Source organism: Oncorhynchus clarkii, chromosome 16 (assembly GCF_045791955.1).
Source record: "Oncorhynchus clarkii lewisi isolate Uvic-CL-2024 chromosome 16, UVic_Ocla_1.0, whole genome shotgun sequence".
In the NCBI taxonomy this organism is placed as follows: Eukaryota; Metazoa; Chordata; class Actinopteri; order Salmoniformes; family Salmonidae; genus Oncorhynchus; species Oncorhynchus clarkii.
In genome coordinates this window covers 43,972,125-43,991,794 of record NC_092162.1, presented here as the reverse complement: position 1 = coordinate 43,991,794, position 19,670 = coordinate 43,972,125, and the positions used below count along the sequence as shown (strand labels likewise).

The 19,670-nt window shown below is 40.4% G+C and overlaps 2 protein-coding genes across 6 annotated transcripts; one reads left to right on the top strand and one right to left on the bottom strand.

The window, feature by feature from the left end:
• Positions 1–1,302: 1,302 nt before the first annotated feature.
• Positions 1,303–5,468, bottom strand: LOC139368521 (DAZ-associated protein 2-like). Its single transcript, XM_071107521.1, has 4 exons — positions 5,254–5,468; positions 4,539–4,657; positions 4,166–4,408; positions 1,303–3,794 (listed from the first exon to the last, which is right to left on the bottom strand). Exons 1-4 carry the CDS (start codon positions 5,264–5,266, stop codon positions 3,666–3,668), a joined length of 504 nt encoding a protein of 167 aa, XP_070963622.1. The 5' UTR covers positions 5,267–5,468; the 3' UTR covers positions 1,303–3,665.
• A 993-nt stretch (positions 5,469–6,461) lies between these two features.
• On the top strand, positions 6,462–19,523 carry LOC139368520 (POU class 6 homeobox 1). Of its 5 annotated transcripts, XM_071107516.1 has the most exons (12): positions 6,626–6,764; positions 11,257–11,352; positions 11,792–11,836; positions 12,501–12,714; positions 12,848–12,993; positions 13,103–13,343; positions 13,484–13,695; positions 15,226–15,345; positions 15,589–15,831; positions 15,997–16,132; positions 16,341–16,509; positions 16,807–19,175. In XM_071107516.1, the coding sequence occupies exons 2-12, from the start codon at positions 11,299–11,301 to the stop codon at positions 17,153–17,155; spliced, it is 1,929 nt and encodes a 642-aa protein (XP_070963617.1). In that variant the 5' UTR covers positions 6,626–6,764; positions 11,257–11,298; the 3' UTR covers positions 17,156–19,175. The 5 variants fall into 5 exon arrangements, with proteins under 5 accessions (XP_070963618.1, XP_070963621.1, XP_070963619.1 ...); XM_071107517.1 differs by lacking the exon at positions 11,792–11,836 and having other exon boundaries at positions 6,462–6,855; positions 12,501–12,687; positions 15,187–15,345; positions 16,807–19,523; XM_071107520.1 differs by lacking the exon at positions 11,792–11,836 and having other exon boundaries at positions 6,465–6,855; positions 12,501–12,687.
• Positions 19,524–19,670: the final 147 nt, after the last annotated feature.

Sequence of the window (19,670 nt, the reverse complement as noted above, 5' to 3'; positions counted from 1 at the left end):
GTTGTGCTGCTGATGCTAGCTGGCCTGGGTTTCCTTCTGCATCGGTACTTGTGCCACAACAAGGGTGCCTACAGAACCACAAGAGAACCTTCCCCGGTGGAAGACCCTGATCAGGCCCACGGTGAGATTGTAACTGACGAAAAGGAGTACTTAATTTGAACTTGATGGAAGGATGAAAAGGAGAAATGTGAGGAGAACTGTTTGTGGGTGTTAACAAAATGTTATGTGCCAAACTGAGAGGAAACAGGAAAATGACAAGCATCTTTGAAGGCCATCTACAGTATTTCTGCGGTCTTGAGGAAAACCTACATAGATTATACCCAAGAAAACACTCACTTATAGGCACAGAAGCTGGGCAGAAGATGAGATGCATTAGTTAAAGAGGTCTGTGTGCGCACACTGATGGACTTGTGTGCACATAAGAGATCGTTGTGGAACACTGGTGGATGGAAGACTTAATGAGATTCTTGCAGGTAAATGTCTTAAGATGGCATCATAAATATACCTCCATTTCAGTGTCATCACAATTCAGTTATACATCTGCTCCCCAGGTCACCTCTGAAGGCTTTTAATTTTATGTTTTACTTTTTCTGTATTTAATGAGTATCTCGGGGTGCTAAATGGGGAATTGTATTTGGTGATCAGTAGAAGGCACTGATGAAATTGTATTATTCTTATGCCATTATCCATACTTTACTAGTTGGTCAAAACTGTAAGGATTTGACTATTGTTTTTCTGGGCAGCAAAATGGGAAATGTTGTATTGAATCTGTTACTATTACCAGCTAGAGATTGTATGATCTTATTGAAGTATCTGCCAAAGGTAGTAAGTGACATGACAGACCTCAAGACTGCAGGTCAGATGTGGCAATAAAGCTTTTTCCTTTTTTTACTCATTGTTGAATGTCCTTACAGTTATAAGTGATAGGTGGATAGAACATTGAAGTGTCAATCTCACACCCCGCAATATGTATTTCAAACAAGGCTAGAGTTGTTCATTTTCATCACAGGGAAGGTATTTATGCACTGTAAACATTTCTTCAACTCTTACAATTCATACAGGGCCACTTGAGCTGCTTGAGTCCTGATGCTTGTCAAAAAAAAATCTAAATGACGGAGAAGAACTCAGAACAGGTAGCATTAAACCTTACTGTCCAAAATATTTTTCTAAATTTGTCATATTTTACTCTCTAAAAAAACATGAAGTGCACCAAAGTTCCTTTACAAAGAGTTCTTTCTTCCAGACGCATGTTTCAGCAAACCAAAGTGACATCTCCTTAATCTTAAAAGAAAGTGTACCATAGACCATCAAATCACTTTAATACATATCCATATTACAAAAATGTTAAGAGAATCCCTGAACTATAAATGTCCGTATATCCTGTTTACTCCACACTGGCTGTGGTTGGCATGGCATCTACTGGTAAGCATTAGTACATCATATTGCTGGGTCTAAGCCACCATTATGTTGCTACATTAAACAATAGCCAGGTCTTGGACAAAGAAAACAAAAAAATGTAACATTTGAAGGAATATATTTTTGTTTACATTTTGAAAGCCATGACAGTTTTTAAATGGTATGAAGCATCAGCATGTATTTGGGAATGGGATACACATTTACAGCTGTGCAAAATATGAGTGACATGATAACCATGTTTGGAATGGTGGCTGGTCATGTGATCAGTGTTACCAAGAACAGATGCAGTCTGATAATACATGTGCAAACAGGTCGCATGCTTGGCTAGCAGTTTACCAGACAGCTGGTCAACTGACCAAAGTGACCTGGAATTCACATTTCAGTGAAGACTACTTCTATTTCCATGAGGGCTACAATTTCTATCCGAACAGGAGGAAAAATTAAGACCTCAAGGAATCATGTTTCAACCAAAATATCAAATTCTTGTATGCAGACATGGTCTCACAAACTAGATCAAACCTAGTGTTAGATATTTATTAAAGTTTATACAGTAGTTGAATTAGCAGCACAAGTGTATTGGAAAATAAACTGTGTCAACAGTTGTAAGCTCCACTGATGCAATGCATATTTTTTATTTATAAGAAAATGTTCAGAAATAATGTGGCTTAACACTATATTAAACTAATTGGGAACAATAAGCAAGTGATTTTCTGCAGTCCTAAAACATTTAGGAACACCCCCATTTTGGAGTGAAAGTACATTTAAATGAATTCTAAAAAAGTTGGACAGGAAAGAGTAACATGCATAGCACTGTATTTGCAGGTTATTAGCATTTGTACTAAAAACAAGTAGCAAAATCTATTTCCAGCAGTGCACATAAATTAATGCTTGTGGTATTTCTATAAAAATTAGCAATGATACATCTTTACAAAAATCAAAATTGTACAGAGCAAAAGTGCAAAAAAGCATGCAGAACCACCTAGTCACATTTACATTAAACATTTAAGCACCCCATTAAAAAATACAACAGCAATGCCAGATCGAAGGTCTTAAGTACCATCAAACTCATCACTGCATCCTTAAATCTGATGTTTGCTTTTCAAAATGTGCCATATTTCAATTACTATAATTATAAGTCACAACCAAACATTTACTAGTGCAGTCTAGACCATTTCTTTGGTACAACCAGCTAATTGGTTATACTAACATTAACTAATAATTCAAACAAATCACTAAGATGTGCCCGAAAGTGATAAATATTTAAAGTAAACAAACCAGTTACATTGTAATTGAACCCTCACAGTCCTTATAATGAAGGATTAAAGTAAAGTGTTTAACTCTTAATAACCCCCTGATCTTAGATGATTCTCGTTTACATGACAGTGCTTTTAAGTGTTTAAGAACAGGTGGGTGCCATTTTTTTTTTACTTAAGGAAACCAAACACTGGGATGATGTACAAGTTTGCGTATCCGATTTAGAGGGGAAAAAAACAAAAACGACAAAATTTAAAACCAATAACTGCAAAAATGTAAAGCCAACCAACCCTTTCGATGATCCAAATCTCAACTTCATTCTACGTATTTTAAGTTAATTTGCTTTTATTTAAGTGACGGTGCTCTTTGGGACGCCGATTATGTTCATCTACGGTTGCCCAAGAAGGTACAGTAAACCACCATGGCATGTTATCTGGTAATCATTTTGTGATCCATTCTTGTTTGGGTTCTTGTTGCTTAACATACCAGTATTCTACTATACTACAGCAAGCGTCTATTTGATCCGATTGAAATGAATCCAGTGGTTGCAGAAACTGATTTTAGATAGGCCAACTGGGTCTATTCAACATGCCATGCAACAGCGAAAACTAAAGTATATATGATGCTCTACTTGGATCAGTAGCACTCTTTGTAAGGAAGACATTAGGCCAAGTCCAATGAGTGTTTATAAACCTGAACATTAGTTATCAAGTACAAAATGGGGACAGTGCTAAGAGAGTAGATTGATGTCATGCATTAAAGAAAATATAACATGTGAAATGTGTTTTGACCTAAGACACTATCCTTGTAAGGTCAGGGAACCAGTTTTGCTTACGAAGTGGAGTACTGTACCTTTTATCAGGGCTCTAAAATATTACATTCCGTTAGGTGATATCAGTATCCCCGAAAGGGGTTGGCGGATGGGACAGGAGAGGGCGTCATCATTTTGAATGAGGGAGAGGAGTAAGGGGAGAGGTTGCGGAAAACGCTGGCTGTTACCAGATGGTGTACCCGCCATTGGAGCCACCCACAAAGAAGTTGTTCTTGCGCTGTGTCATCATGACGTTGGCACCCTGCATGGCGGCCAGCTGAGCTGCATTAGGCATGTGGCCGGGAGGTGGGGGCTGTGATGCATTTAGGTGATGGGGAAGAAATAGTCACATACATGAGTAACTTTACCAATATCTGTTAATCAATTACACAGGATATATATTTGGCTCCAGCACAATATGAACATTGATTTATGATATAACCACATTACATTGTGTAACATAGGTCTGGGGTGTCAAACTCAATTCTTGGAAGGCTGAGTGTTGGCAGGTTTTCGCCCCTCCCTTGTACGTATTAAGGTAATTGATTACTTCCCCTCATCAGGTTGTCTAGGTCTTAATTGGACACTTATTAAAAGGGAATAACAAAAACCAGCAAAATCACTGTCATCCAGGAATTGATTTTGACACCCCAGATATAGCCTAGGCGTTTTGAGGATACTCACTGGGATGGAAGCACTGTTGCTTTGACCAAAGCGAGCACCAGCATCATATCCTCCCTCCACTAGCACAGTGGAGCCAGGGGGATACATGGCTCCCATGGGGTAGTACGCCATGGGGACATTGTGGCCCATTGGTCCAACAGCCATGGACTGGGGCAGTTGCATATACATCTGAGTGCCAGGGTACTGAGACATTTGCTGTAGCTGGCCAGCCTGAGATGGGTGCACATACCTGGGCTGATAGATCTTTGGCGTAATGGAGAACATATGAAAAGGGGAGAGTTAGAGACAGTAGGTCACTGTGTTTGTATTGATATGATTGGGAATACTATTCACAAAAGTAGTTAACATGTCTATTCCAAGTATAAATGGCTACCTCAGAGTATGCAGGTGGGGCGTCTGAATAAGGTGGTGCCTGGGGAGACACTTGCATAGCAGGTGGGTAGATGGGTGCACTACTCTGCTGAGGGTACACAGCTTGCTGGGGATAGGAACCTGTGATACACAAATCAATATTCTACTATTATCAATACGCACACTTGCTTTGTTTTACTCAATCACCACACAATAGCAAAACATTATTGAGGGCTAACGTAGTTTGTTAATCTACTACCGACCGGTCTAATTAAATAAACGTATAGGTAGCTAACATAACAGAGAAAATACTTAATTCATCAATGGTGATTACAGTTAGCTAGCTAAGTTAATAATGTCACAACAAAACACTTACCCAACTGACAAAATAGTGACTATGTCAAGTCCTAGAGCTAATTGCAAACGCTAACTGGATAGTGGTATTGAGGTCAGAGTACGCGGCTACAAGCTAAATAGCATGTAGTAACTACAGCAAGCTTTCCAACGTTACGTATTGGGTAGCATTAGCTAGCCGGCTACTAACATGTCGACTCCATCACGATTTAGACAGCAGTATCTACCTTAGTGGTTGGGCTAATTTATAATGAAAATGAAAATACGTCGGTCAAGTAAACATTTTAGTCTCGCTTGTTAGCTGGCTAACTAACCCTTGGCCGCTGTTGTTAGATAGCTAGCATGTGAGCTAATACAAAGGTTGTGGACGTTAGCTAAATTACCTTTGTTGTTCATTGTCCTGAATTGGTGTGTAGTTTAATGCGTCGAATACAATTATTCTGAAGTTAAAAGTACTTTACAGAAGGACCGTTTGAATACTAAAAATTGAGATTACGGTTCAGAGTTACGTGACCGTTCACTTCCTTGTTTTTCTCTAGATTTTTTTGTTGTGATGGTTGATGCAATTACGTCATATGTACTTAGCCACTCCCATTCTAGGGGTGAAAGTGCGTGCGCTGTTTAAGTTGTTTTACATTACCTAACTGGTTCAATTTACTTTGTAGTTTTCTTTATATTTACATTTTTTTCCATGGCATTGGATACGTGGGCACTGAAGGTACTCAACCAGATCTAGATATAAACTGTTGAATAACATTCAAGATAATTAAAATTAATATATTTGCTTTACGTTTCCGGCTGTTTATTCTGCTAGTCTTCAAATACTTCCTAGTCTAATAACCTATTTGACGTTGATCATTATAAAAAATAATTGGTTGCTTTTCTGATCCATAAGAAAACAATTGGGGGTATCTCACCACATCATCACTAATGCGCACCAGGGGGATGATATGTAGGATGATATAGCAATTAGATTCAAAATCATTTTATACACTATTCTGATCATTAAGTGACAGTTAGTAAATTCTTGGCAGGAATATTTCAGCTTCGATGATAGATGACATTGTGATTGAACAGACAGCAGAGAGCACTTGCCATGGGGCTAATTAAAGATTCAAAAAGCTCAGCTCTCCCTTTGAGCTCCATGGCAATACACTACAAATGCATGCAAATGCCAGTGTCTGCCAGCTGGCAAGAAAAATAGAGCGAAAACACACCAAGGTCTATTCCTCTAAGAGAAATGCAGTGAAATATGGTGCTCAGCATAGTAGGTCATACATAATCAATCAAAACTCTATACCAATGGTACACGTAATATGTGACAACAGCTTACTATTATCTAATGAAAACAGAAAGCCTTAGTATTTAGGGAAACAATTTATGCTCATGGGTGTGTCCCATCTGTCCAATGAAGTAATTACTTCTGGACAGTATTTCTAGACCAGAGGACCCTTTTTGACCTCCTGGGGGAAAGGTTCCACGTAGTCTCTTTGCTGCTACATTATATTCTGTACCACAGATATAGAAAAAAATATAATTAAAAAAGCCAACGTGCTAAAAAACTATACTTTTAAATATGCACTTTCCCTTTAAGGCAGCCATGGCTCCTCTCAAGTCGAGGCAGACATTTTTCCATGCAAGATATCCCTTGCATAAATTATGTTCATGACGTAGGGCAAAAGGCCAGATTTGTTGTAATATTGGTGGTATTTTCCATTGGTCTTTACAGCAGAAGTCGATTTTAGATGGTATCTTGAGGAATATAGGTCATCTGAATTGTAGTACCGAAGGGACCGTCATTAAATATTAAGAAAGAAAGGATCTTCACGTTGCCAACCCTCCTTATCAATGCAAATGCCTATTTTGTGTGCAGCCATAGCGCCTATCTGGAGCGGTGAGATGAATTTTTTATTATATGTGACTAAAACAAACTGTGGCAAAGATTTTTAAAAGAGGAGAACCTCAGAAAATAAGACACATTTACGGTAAGTTGCTTTGCTTTGCTTTCAGTTTAAGACTTCCATCCGCTATAGCGCGACGAAATGGCGAGAGGAGATTCGTTTTTTTTGTTAATATGCAATGCTCTTAATTAGCATAATTTATATATTTATGATAAAGAGAGGGAAATACATAAAATGCAGACCCCAGGCATGGAATAGCGGGTGATTTTTGTCGCGGCATATTTTATGGCTAACATCGTGTCCTCAAACAAGTACACGGCGATACTTTTATTGCGGCTAGAGTGTGGGTGGTGTTCGGGGATCAACACCTGCTGAAGTTCTGACAGATATATCATTTCTGTGTTGGAGTGTCCTGCGCTGCACTGATCTTTTTGATGTTAGGTTAAAATATTTGATAATCGAATAGTCATTTTTCAGCTGTCATCATTCTAGAAAGCTAGATGTTTTGGGCGGACATGCTGTAGGAGGGCCTATCTTCTAGGGCTAGGCCACCTATTATCAAGAAGCTGACTATTCTTGGTGCATTATTCATATGTTTAATTTGACACAGACTTTGCCTTCATGAAAAATCAAGTCATAAAGTATATTATTACTGTGTGTGTGCACCCCTGTAGTCCCCAGTACAAGTAGGCCTACACTGTTTCAGACTAAATCTCCTAGTAAATCTCCTAGTTCTATTTCTAGTGCTGTCACTCCTGAGGCATCATATGGTTAGTTGTTTTTATACTCTTTAACTTACGAATGGGCAACTTTGATTTGGGTGGGGGCCACAAAAAAAATCGGAACTCATCATGAGGGGCCACAGTGGCTCGCGGGTCTGTGTACCGACATCCATACACATGCCGTCAGGGCGTTTTTGGGGCCCGAAGCGAAATATTCTAACTCAACAGAAAGTTGAGACCCCGACTGTCTCCCCACCCCCAACCCAAAATAAATATACATACACTCTTGGCAGTCAAGAGTTTGGACACACCTACTCATTCAAGTGTTTTTCTTAATTTTTACTATTTCATACATTGTAGAATAATAGTGAAGACATCAAAACTATGAAATAACACATGGATTTATGTAGTTACCAAAAAAGTGTTAAACCAGTGGTTCTTAACCTTGTTGGAGGTACTGAACCCCACCAGTTTCATATGCGCATTCACCGAACCCTTCTTAAATTGGAAAAATAAAATATGATTTTTTCTAATTCAAAACATAGGTATATATTTTACTGGTGCACAAAATGAACCGTGCATCAACATCACTGTGTTCAAAGAACAAAATCATCAAAACATGATTTTCACACAAAAACAAAAACATAATAATGAATATTTACTGCAAATCAGTGTGACTTCTGCTGTTGCCTTTCAGAGACCAGTTCAGAAATGCGTGGCTTCACCTTGGCAAGTGCCTCTCTCATGTCATTTTCGCAACAAAGTCTGTTCCTTTTCTTCGTTTTTATGTCCAGCATCCTCGAAAAGGATTGCTCGCAAAGATATGTTGTAACAAACGGTATGAAAATCTCCAGAGCTTTCTTAGCAATAACAGGGTACGTTACCATTTGTTGACACCAAAACGTTGAAAGCGTTGTTGTTCTGAAGAGTTGCTGTTGAACCTGGCTCTGCTGAATTTCAATGATTTTATCGAGGTATTCGTCATTGACATCTGTTGTCTCAACACTAAACGTGAACGGCTGTCTCACCCATGCTGGATATGACTCTCGTAGGGAAGTATCAGTCGAGTGCGTGGCAATTGCTTGCTTCAGTTCCGCGGGTACAGAAATGTCTCCGATTCTAGATACATCTTCGATCTTACTTACAGTCGTCCAGCAGGGGAAAGTTTGCGAAGTTATCGTTCTCTGTTCGTCGTTTCCATAACGGTAGCTTTTTTTTAAAAGCCTTCAGGTTTTCCTCCGCTTCGATGATGTTGACTCCATCGCCATCTTTTGATTGAGAGCTGCGAAGATATCAGCCATGTACGCTAAAATGAGAATGACCTCAGAATCTTTGAAGCAATATGCATGACAATGTTGGTGCTCTTGCAAAAACAGGGCTAATTCCACACGCACGGCAAAAACACGATTCAGCACCTGTCCCCGGGATAACCACCGAACGTTAGAATGGTACAGAAGTACCTCGAATTCAGAGCCCATTTCTTTACACAGCTCACTGAAGATGCGGTGCCTCAGAGCACTAGTTGGCACATAGTTCACGCATTCCACTACAATTTGTAATAATTCTACCAGTTTTGGAGGCAAGGTTTTTGTTGCCAACGCATGCCTGTGCAGAATACAATGCGTAACAATGATGTATGGTGCATCGGCTTTCACTAGCGCACCAAAACCAGACTTTATTCCCAGCATGACTGTAGCTCCGTCCGAACAAACTGCAGAAACCATATCCCACGAAAGATTGTTGTCTTTGAAGAAGTCATCCACAAGTTTCTTCACATCGGCTGCCTTAGTTGTTGTTGTAAGAGGCTTTTAATTTGGGATAACTTAAGTTCAGCCTCTTTTCCCAGCATGATATTCGCCATCTTCAACACAGCTGGTTTTATGAGTGTTTCACCAATGATGTGTTGTTTGCCCTGCTTTGCGATCAGGTAAGCAACTTCGTACGATGCTGTGAGGATCGGTTTGTTGATGGGTACAAAGCCGAGAACAGACAGAGTAGCCTTTTCATCGAATTCAGCGAGCGTTGTGTTCTTGTATTTTCCATCTCCATGCAGCTTAAGGAAGTGTTCTCTTAGTTTTGCCGGTGCTAGACTAGAATTGCTCAACTTGGCATTGCAAATCATGCAGTTAGGACGCTGACTCCCATCACGTTCCGTTATACATGTGAATCCATATTGTACATATTCGTCCGACCACTTTCTTTAAATATGAAGGGATTAAAATAAAGAAAGAAATCACAAGACGTACCATCACGACAGTCACAAGTTGACTACTGAGCGCACCAAATTCCCTGCAGCACAGATAGGCCAAGCGATGTAGCGTGATCACCTGCAGCCATTGATGGCCAAGAGGGGCGTGTCATCACAAATCATATGAGTCGGATGTGTGTCTTGACCTCCGCCGAACCCCTGAGACTGACTCACCGAACCCCTGGGGTTCGATCGAACCCAGGTTAAGAACCACTGTGTTAAACAAATCAAAATACATTTTATATTTGAGATTCCTCAAAGTAGCCACCCTTTGATTTGATGACAGCTTTGCACACTCTTGGCATTCTCTCAACCAGCTTCACGAGGAATGCTTTTCCAACAGTCTGGAAGGAGTTCCCACATTTGCTGAGCACTTGTTGGCTGTTGTTCCTTCACTCTGCAGTCCAACTCATCCCAAACCATCTCAATTGGGTTGAGGTCAGGTGATTGTGGAGACCAGGTCATCTGATGGAGCGCTCCATCACTCTCCTTCTTGGTTAAATAGCCGTTACACAGCTTAGAGGTGTGTTGGGTCATTGTACTGTTGAAAACAAATGATAGTCCCACTAAGCGCAAAAATCTGGAACCAAAAATCTAATATTTGGACTCATCAGACCAAAGGACAGATTTCCACCGGTCTAATATCCATTGCTCGTGTTTCTTGGCCCAAGCAGGTCTCTTCTTATTGGTGTCCTTTAGTAGTGGTTTCTTTGCAGCAATTCGACCATGAAGGCCTGATTCTTGCAGTCTCCTCTGAACAGTTGATGTTGAGATTGAGGTTGAGATCTGTTACTTGAACATTTATTTGGACTGCAATCTGAGGTGCAGTTAAATCTAATGAGCTTATCCTCTGCAGCAGAGGTAACTCTGGGTCTTCCTTTCCTGTGGCGGTCCTCATGAGAGCCAGTTTCATCATAGCGCTTGATGGTTTTTGCGACTGCATTTGAAGAAACTTTTTAAAGTTCTTGAAATTTTCCGTATTGACTGACCTTCATGACTCAAAGTAATGATGGACTGTCGTTTCTCTTTGCTTATTTGAGCTGTTCTTGTCATAATATGGACTTGGTCTTTTACCAAATAGGGCTGTCTTCTGTATACCACCCCTACGTTGTCACAACACAACTGATTGGCTCAAACGCATTAAGAAGGAAATTCATTATTTTAACAAGTGACACCTGTTAATTGAAATGCATTCCAGCTTACTACTTCATGAAGCTGGTTGAGAGAATGCCAAGAGTGTGCAAAGCTGTCATCAAGTCAAAGGGTGGCTACTTTGAAGAATCTCAAATATATTTAGATTTTTGTAACACTTTTTTGTTTACTACATGATTCCATATGTGTTATTTCATCGTTTTGATGTCTTCACTATTATTCTACACTGTAGAACATAATAAAAAAGAAACCTTGAATGAGTAGGTGTGTCCAAACTTTTGACTGGTACTGTAGATGGAAAACACAATTCACATAGGCTAACCTGGTAGTTTTGATGGTACAGTATTCTTTCTCCTTTCTTAGAATGTCAAGACAGTGACTGCTTGGTGGTGAGAGCACTGAACCATGGACCTTCAGGATCTCCCTGCTGCTGACACACCCCTCACTGTCAATGAACAGGTACCACTAACCTCAATGTCAACACTACCTGATATCACGTTAGTAACACACCCCTGCCCAACTTTAAAAATCTGTGTTGCCTCTCCTTCATAGTCCTCTGTCAGAAGCTGTTGCCACCTCCATGTCACCATATATTTGGAATGATTAATCCCACACGGTCATCTTGAGGTTGATATACTGTATGTTCACTCCGGCTGTGTCCTTTACACTCATAGTCAGCAAACTATAAAGCAATTTATAATGTTTTGTTGCGAGGGGAGCTCTCAGAAAGCATTGCTTGAGATGCTTGTTGGCTGATGCTCTTTGTTGTATTTTTTATTTTTATTTTTTTTCTATTTGTGTGCTTTTGTTTTGGTTCATTGTGTACTAACGTGTGTGTGCTTGGCCTCTCTGTTGTTCTCCATAGCCATTCACTGTCTGACTGCAGACATTTTTTCAGCCATTAGGTTCCTGCCCATTGAAATTCCTTACCAAAAACAACCAGGTATGCTTTCAGTCTCTCTGTCTGCACCTTGCCCTCCAGCTCAGGTTTTCTGTGCCTCTCCTTCACATCTTTCATGGCTGCATCCACGCATGCATCATGTCTTTGCTTAGTTATATTTACTAATAATATACACATTGGATTATTAGTATAAGGAAATGGAGAGGGAGTAGCTGACCACCATTGTTGACAAAACACGATGACAGGTTATGCTCCTGTGGCATGGTTTTGCACGTGTAAACTCATGTTCTGTTCTACAAGTAACCAATAGACATTGTCCTCTATCTGGGTTGTCTCAGTAGATAGAGACCGACTGGTATGGCAACATCTGATAATTTGAATAGAGGTACACTGAGCCTAGCCTGGATGTATATGCCTTATAATTATATTATTACTACATAATGAAATATATTCCTGGTCATGGCTCAGAGCAAAAACATTTACGCTGCTGAGAATAGGTGATGAGTCATTTATTGTGTAGTTGCGTGACTTCGGCTTGTATTCCAATTAAGCTTATCTCAGCAGGAGTGCTGATCTACGACCAGGTCTCTCATTTCCATGTAGTCTTATTCATATGATCTAAAAGGCGAAACTGATCCTAGATCAGCACCCCTACTCTGAGACACTTTTTAAAATAGGAGCCCCGGTCTTGTGTTCTGCTGCACAGGTGATAGTGATGTCTGGTCATGAGACGATCCGTGTCCTGGAAGTGGAGGTAGATCAAGCCTCTCTTCCATCCTCAATGCCTGATGGGAGGACTGATTCGGGGGGTGAGGATGTGAGTAATCAGGCTAAGCAACCTGAGGCAGGAACACAGGACAGCCCGCCAGCACCCCACAACACTGGGGGAGTAGGTGAGCCCTTTGTAGGATACCGATACGGTAGGTTAGACTCCATGCAATACAGGTTAAACTGCATCTTGTTTAATGCTGCAGTGTAAAAATGCTTTAAGAGTGATGTGTGGTGTGTGCTGATGGTAGACAAACACAGTATGTTCTCTCTCTGTGCTGTCAGTGCTGGGGGACCATGTGGTGGCTGTCGATTCTGCAGCCTCTGCGGTCCAGACTCTTGCTCAGACTGCAGTTCCCATCAGTGTCTCCCTGTCGCAGCCACAGGCCACCATGCCCATCACTGTGCAGAGCTTGCAGGGCTGTCAACAAGTGAGAACAATTAAACAAACAAAAAAACATGTGTCATGTGTGGTTCCTTCATCTGCCAATAATTTGGATCTTATTTATTTCTAATAAACCCCATCCTCCTTCCCTGTAGGTCCTGACCCAGGATGGTCTGGCCACTCTGATGACAGGGATGATGGCCCAGACAGGCTCCCTGGGCCAGCCCCTGCTCATCCCCCTCAGCATGGCAGGGTCCATGGGGGGCCAGGGCCTGGCTGTCCTCACCTTCCCCACCAGCAACGTAGCCACACTCCCTGGCCTTTCAGCTGCCAGCCAGTCCGGAGGCCTCCTCAAACTACCCTTTGCCGGCTTGCAAGGCTTACAAGGCTTGCAAAGTGAGACGGCAGACATACACACTTCACAGAATGTGAATCTCTGCATTCATCCACATTGAATCAACAGTCAATAGTTTTTTGGCTACCACATGGGGGACAGTGATGCTTTATCAGTATGTGTTTGGGTTCTTCTTTCCCAGCAGCCACTGTGCTAAACCCTGTCCAGACCCAGCAGGCGGTTTTCCAGTCTCAGACAGCATCACTACAGCAGGTCCAGGCAGCTATGCAGCAGGCTCAGCAGAACACGCAGGTGGCTGCAGCACAACTGACCCAGGCCATGCCGTCCGTCTCTCAGCCCAGTGTGTCTATGTCAACACTCCAGTCTGCAGGCCTTTCCATCAACCCTGCCATTGTAAGAATGTGTTTCTGTATTATCGTGTATGTGAGTTAACCCTTTACACTCGTGGAAATTGGCCTACAGCATATGGATGGGGCTAAATTTGAAATATTTCTTAGAGAATAAATATGGAGAATAAATTATTAGACCAAAGTTGAGGACACAACAGTTCACCTGACACAAGACTTAATTCAAACATTACACTGGTCATTTTATGTGTATTTCCTATGTAATTTCAATGCACTTTCAGGACTCTTCTTAAGAATAATCTTCAACAATAAGTTAAAAATTTTTTTTATCTCTCCTAGCTGTGGCTTTGAGGAACTAGAGCAAGCACACTTGTTATGTTTGGAACACAACACTGCATCCCTGCCATTACCGTAGTTGTTTACACAATCCAAAGACAGACCATTATAAATCGCAGTCTGGGTCAGGTGGGCATCATTTGAAAGCTTGTTCTATTCTAAGTTATAAAGTACGATCTTACAGTGTAAGGCTTTCACAGGGCTATTCAGAGAAGTGGATCGTAATTTTGGTGCGCATAGAAAGGAGTCTTGTATGCATTCAGGTGTGTGTTCTGCAGCGGATTTTCTTCACAATAGACAAACAAGATCATTCTATTCAGACACCATGTCATCTTGTAACTGTACATCAAACATAACAGTTGTCACTGTATATGACATGAGTTTTACACTCTTAGAAGAAAAGGTGCTATATGAAATTTTAAAGGGTTATTCGGCTGTCTCCCTAGGAGAACCCTTTGAAGAACCCTTTGAAGAACCCTTTTTGGTTGCAGGTGGAACCTATATTGTAGATCCCTTTCTACAGAGGGTTCTACATGGAACCCAAATGGTTTCTATCTGGAACCAATGAGGGTTCTCCTATGGGGACAGCCAATTAACTGTTTTGGAACCCATTTTTTTAAGAGTGTTTTAATATGAAAATGTGAAGCGCTCATTTGGACTCATGGGTGTTTGGCCTGCTTGTATGACATCAAAGTGGTATTTATTATAATCCTCGACGTCTCATCTTTCAAAATACATTGAGTCCTCTTAGTTTACAGCATTTCCCTTACTCGGACAACAAAACATTTGTAAAAGTTGACCAATTAGCGGTAGGATGGGGGCAACTTCTTGTCGCATGCGGTGCTCAAGTTCAGAACGGCTGTCAAAACCCATATAGAGCTGTGAAGCGCAGAGCCTGAGCTCTGACGTAATTTATAGCATGTTACTGTACAGCTACGGCATTATAATTTAGGCGCTTGTTAGTGCCCAAATCTGCCATTTCCAACCTGTATACAGGTACGCGTGTAAAGGGTTAACGTGATGTGCGTGTATTTGTTTTTCTGACCTACACGTGTGTTTTGGATTGCTGATCAGCAAGCCATGTTTTTTTACTTTAAAGTTTGTATAACTTGAGCAGATGGTTTAATATTTCCTTGTTGTTCATCCACACTGTTGAATATATTGTACCTTGTATTCAAAATGATGACATTATCGATAGTAGAACAATATGTTCTGGATGCCTCCGTTTCTCTCCTCTCAGATCAGTGCTGCGTCTCTAGGGGCTCAGCCTCAGTTCATCAGCTCCCTCACTTCCACTCCCATCATCACCAGTGCCATGTCTGGAATCACCAGCCAGATCATCACCAACGCACAGGGACAGGTGGGTTATAGTGCAAACATAACCACCAAGCAAACATGCTCACTATTTTTCAAGGATCAAAATAACAATCACACAGTTTCAACTAATGTGTTATGACTGTTATTATAGATTTATAAACTTGTATTTATTTGAAAGTTTATAGTATTATGATAATCAGTTAATAAAGAACTTATACAATATTTATAAATTATTTTGTATAGTGTTACTAATAAATATATACAATTCTCTAAATATGGCATCCAGGTGATTGGAACCATCCCCCTGATGCTGAACCCTGCCTCACTGACAGGAGGGGCTGCTACTCAGGCTCTGAATCTCCAGGGCTTTCAAGGCCTGCAGGTCCAGACAGTCCAGCCACAGCTGGTTCTGAACAACCAGGGCCAGATCATTGCCACCATAGGAAATGGACCTGCTACAGTCCCCACTTCTGCTGCTATTATTCCCAAGCATAATGTTCCTGTGACATTCTCAAAGCCCAGCACCCAGGTACCCCTCTCCACCAATTTTGTCCTTACGAGTGCTCCATCAGAATTTCAGAAAAATTGGAAATGCTGTTATGTGGTGTTGGTTGAAATTGGTTTAATGTGGGTGAGTCTTTTTCGCCTTTTGGATGTTACCAATAATCCATTGCTGACAGAAATTTCCCCTCAGGCTCAGGTAACAACTGTTACGCAATCACCTGTGGTCATCGCCCCACAACCGTTTGCAATGAAGACAGTCACTCCAATCTCCTCCTCAGTCCCTATCACCTGTGGAGACACACCCACCGTGGGCCAGCTCGTCAGCAGTACGTGGTTCACATTTTTTTAAAAATTTTTAATGAATTAAATCCTATATTTAACCAGGGAAGTCACATTGACATTTACATATTTTTCAAGTGAACCTGGCCAAGGTAAAAAAAAAAAAAAGCAGCAGCAGCTTCTCTCGAAACATAGAAATATCGACCTACCTACTTGTAAAAAATATCTATCTGCTTTGTCTATTCACATTTTTAGAGCCACAGCAAGGGTGCACGGATGAGGAGGGCATTAATCTGGAAGAGATTCGAGAGTTTGCCAAGAACTTCAAGATCCGCCGGCTGTCCCTGGGGCTGACGCAGACACAAGTGGGACAGGCCCTCACGGCTACAGAGGGCCCGGCCTACAGCCAGTCTGCCATCTGCAGGTAAACTCCTCTGGTCTACTGGGTGGGGTGGTTGCAGGCATCACAGTAGGAGGTTTCTGAAATCCATTCTATCAAATATGATAAATAGTGTACGTTGGTGTGCTATGGACATTGTATTTCAAGGGTTATATTTTGAAAGTGTTGATACTATAGGTGGAATGTTACAGGATAGTAGCTCTGACACTTAAATAAAGATGAACTGGGGTTCAGGTATTTTTTGAAAGAGTAGATGTGGGGTTCAATCTGGTTGATCAGAGGCTACTGTGTTATTAGTTTCTAAGTTGTTGGTTCTGGCAGGTTTGAGAAGCTGGACATTACACCCAAGAGTGCTCAGAAACTGAAGCCCGTGCTGGAGCGGTGGCTGGCCGAAGCAGAGCTATGGAACCAAAAGGGTCAGCAGAATTTGATGGAATTTGTGGGTGGTGAGCCGTCCAAGAAACGCAAGCGTCGCACCAGCTTCACCCCGCAGGCCATCGAAGTGCTCAACACCTACTTTGAGAAGAATGCCCTGCCAACGGGCCAGGAGATTACGGAAATCGCTAAGGAGCTCAACTACGACCGTGAGGTTGTCCGTGTATGGTTCTGCAACAGGCGGCAGACACTGAAAAACACCAGCAAGATCAATGTGTTTCAAGTTCAGCCTTAAGCCTGTGCAGTAAGCGGCCGTTGACTAGTAGGAAAGTTGGAAGGACAGCATAATCAGCTCAAGAAAAACGGTTTGTAAAGACCGTAACACAGTCAAGCTTAGTAAGTAAAAAATTATATGGACTTTGGGAAGGATAAGGACACTGAATCACACTTGAACTGAGTCTTACTATATGGACATAGAAAACTCAGTTATCTCTTTTTGTTTTGATGTGTGTGTGGGGGGGAGTGAAAGAAAGACATTGCATGTGAAACGTGATTGGGTTAATGTTCACACACCCTCTATTGTCAGTTTGACAACCTCTTGTTTCATTTATTGATATATTATGCCATTTGTAAAGCAATGGCTAGAATTTTGATACACCTGGTTTTATACACTTACCATACCGTTTTGTAAGTGGCTGTCTATGAATTTTATAGCAATGGCCTTTAAAGATATTTGCTTACAGTTGTACAACATCCAATCAATCTGTTCTGACATTATGCGGGTGCCACCAAAAATATAGGTTTGGAACTGGTACGCACAATATTTGTGCGTCTAACTTTCTCACTCATCATTATTCACGATTCATTCAGGATTAATCCGTAATCATGGTAGAAGTGTTTAGAAACATATTATTTTCTTATTTACAATAACAGTTACTCCAAAATGAAACAATACATTACTTACCATTCATTTCTATTTGGCATAAAATAATCTGAAACACAACCAAAACATAAACAGCAAATGCATCCAAAAGCAATGCCCCTTTGTTTACCATAGTGAAGGTTCTCATTTTGGATTAGTTCATCTATAAAGACACACATACATTATTTCAAATAGTTAACAGATGTCAGCCCAGCATGGTCCATCAGCAGACAGTGAAGAGTTTAAAACATTGCCTGTCTCAATTGAGTCAGGTGTCCGTGTGGTTGAACGTGTACTGTATATTGAGAATACTTACATGACAAAAATAATGATCTAATTAAATCAAATTGATTGAATAATAAAACATGACTATGTGAATTAATTGATTCATATGTTGTAATTTTTTATGATTATTATTCATGTATATGAAATATGGATTCTTAGCTAAAAGGAGTGGTATTTTAGGGACAAACAAAAATTGAAGGAACTAATGGCTTCCCTGCTCTTTTCTATAACCTCGTAATTGTTTGCACTTTAGAGATAACTTATCTCAAACAAGATAACTAATGAAAAGCCTTGATGGCAGGTGAGTGCAGTCGACTGCAATGGAAGGATACAGCTTTGTAGGCTGGCAAAAGCTAAATAAAGTGTATTACATTTGTTCTAGAAAATGTTGAATCTTCATTGGTTTTTATGTCTGGTCTATCCAACATATTTGAGAATGTAGCAAATGGCAACTGGTTACCCAGCATATTTAAGTGGTTGATAATGTTTTGCTTGACATACATATGCTAACAATTTTTAATGGTCAAACTTCTATGCGTAATGAGCATCAATTTTGTAAGGTTATCTTAAGCCAGTATGGTACATGACCGAATGAGAATAAACTACAATATTTAGTCCTTTATGGTCCCAAATGAATATAATTCATATTCTGATGTTTGTCTATGTCTGTGATATGCCATGCTGAACCGTGTAATCCTTTTGTTCCCCATAATTGCCTTTTAAGATTGATATTATGTTTTCAGAGAGGAAGAAAATAACTGCTATATGAATCATGTGTTATGTTACACAACTGCCATTTCCAAGGTAGCTATAACCTAAAATGTTTTTTTAGGATTCTCCCCAGTGAATTGTCTTTTGTATGAAAAATGTTGAGATGACAGAATGCAAATGCAAATCCAATGTCAACACAGTTTAATAGTGTAGTTTTCAGATTTGAACTATATCACACATTTTGTTGATGTTGGGCATAACAAATATTATTTACACTTGTTGTATAAGGTGTGCAGTATAGAACCAGCAATACATTTGAATAGATGAGGTCACGAGAGTGACTATTATGTGATTTCTGATCTGGGCATTCTCTGCCAAATAAAGGCTTACTGAACACTGTCTGGGTCTTTTATTGTCTTCACTTGTGACTTAAAAAATAGGTCTAACTCACACAAGAACAATCCTTTGTCCTTTCTCTAGACCTTAACCTCTAGTAAAAATGATTTGTGGCTCTAGCCTTTCAAAGGGATTATGTCATATTTCACACATATACCGTCTCTTCAGAGCCACAAATACCATAGAGAATGATGACTCTTCTTTGTATCTGTCCAATTATGGCGTCTTTGAGCGCCAATGATGTGTATATAAACCAATGATCCACTCAACAAAAATATAAATGCAACATGTAAAGTGTTGGTCCTGTGTTTCATGAGCTGAAATAAAAGATCAAATTTTTTTGCACAAATTTGTTTACATCCCTGTGAGTGAGCGTTTCTCCTTTGCCAAGGTAATCCATCCACCTGACAGATGTGGCATATCAAGAAGTTGATTAAAAAGCATGATAATTACACAGGTGCACCTTGTGCTGGGGACAATAAAAGGCCACTAAAAT

Coding starts and splice junctions, on each gene's coding strand:
- LOC139368520 (XM_071107516.1), top strand. CDS start 11,299: ATGGACCTTCAGGATCTCCCTGCTGCTGACACACCCCTCACTGTCAAT. Junction 11,353..11,791: donor CCCTCACTGTCAATGAACAG/GTACCACTAACC, acceptor ACATTTTTTCAG/CCATTAGGTTCCTGCCCATT. Junction 15,832..15,996: donor TCTCAAAGCCCAGCACCCAG/GTACCCCTCTCC, acceptor ATTTCCCCTCAG/GCTCAGGTAACAACTGTTAC.
- LOC139368521 (XM_071107521.1), bottom strand. Junction 4,409..4,538: donor CCCCACCTGCATACTCTGAG/GTAGCCATTTAT, acceptor ATTACGCCAAAG/ATCTATCAGCCCAGGTATGT. Junction 3,795..4,165: donor GCAACAGTGCTTCCATCCCA/GTGAGTATCCTC, acceptor AATGCATCACAG/CCCCCACCTCCCGGCCACAT.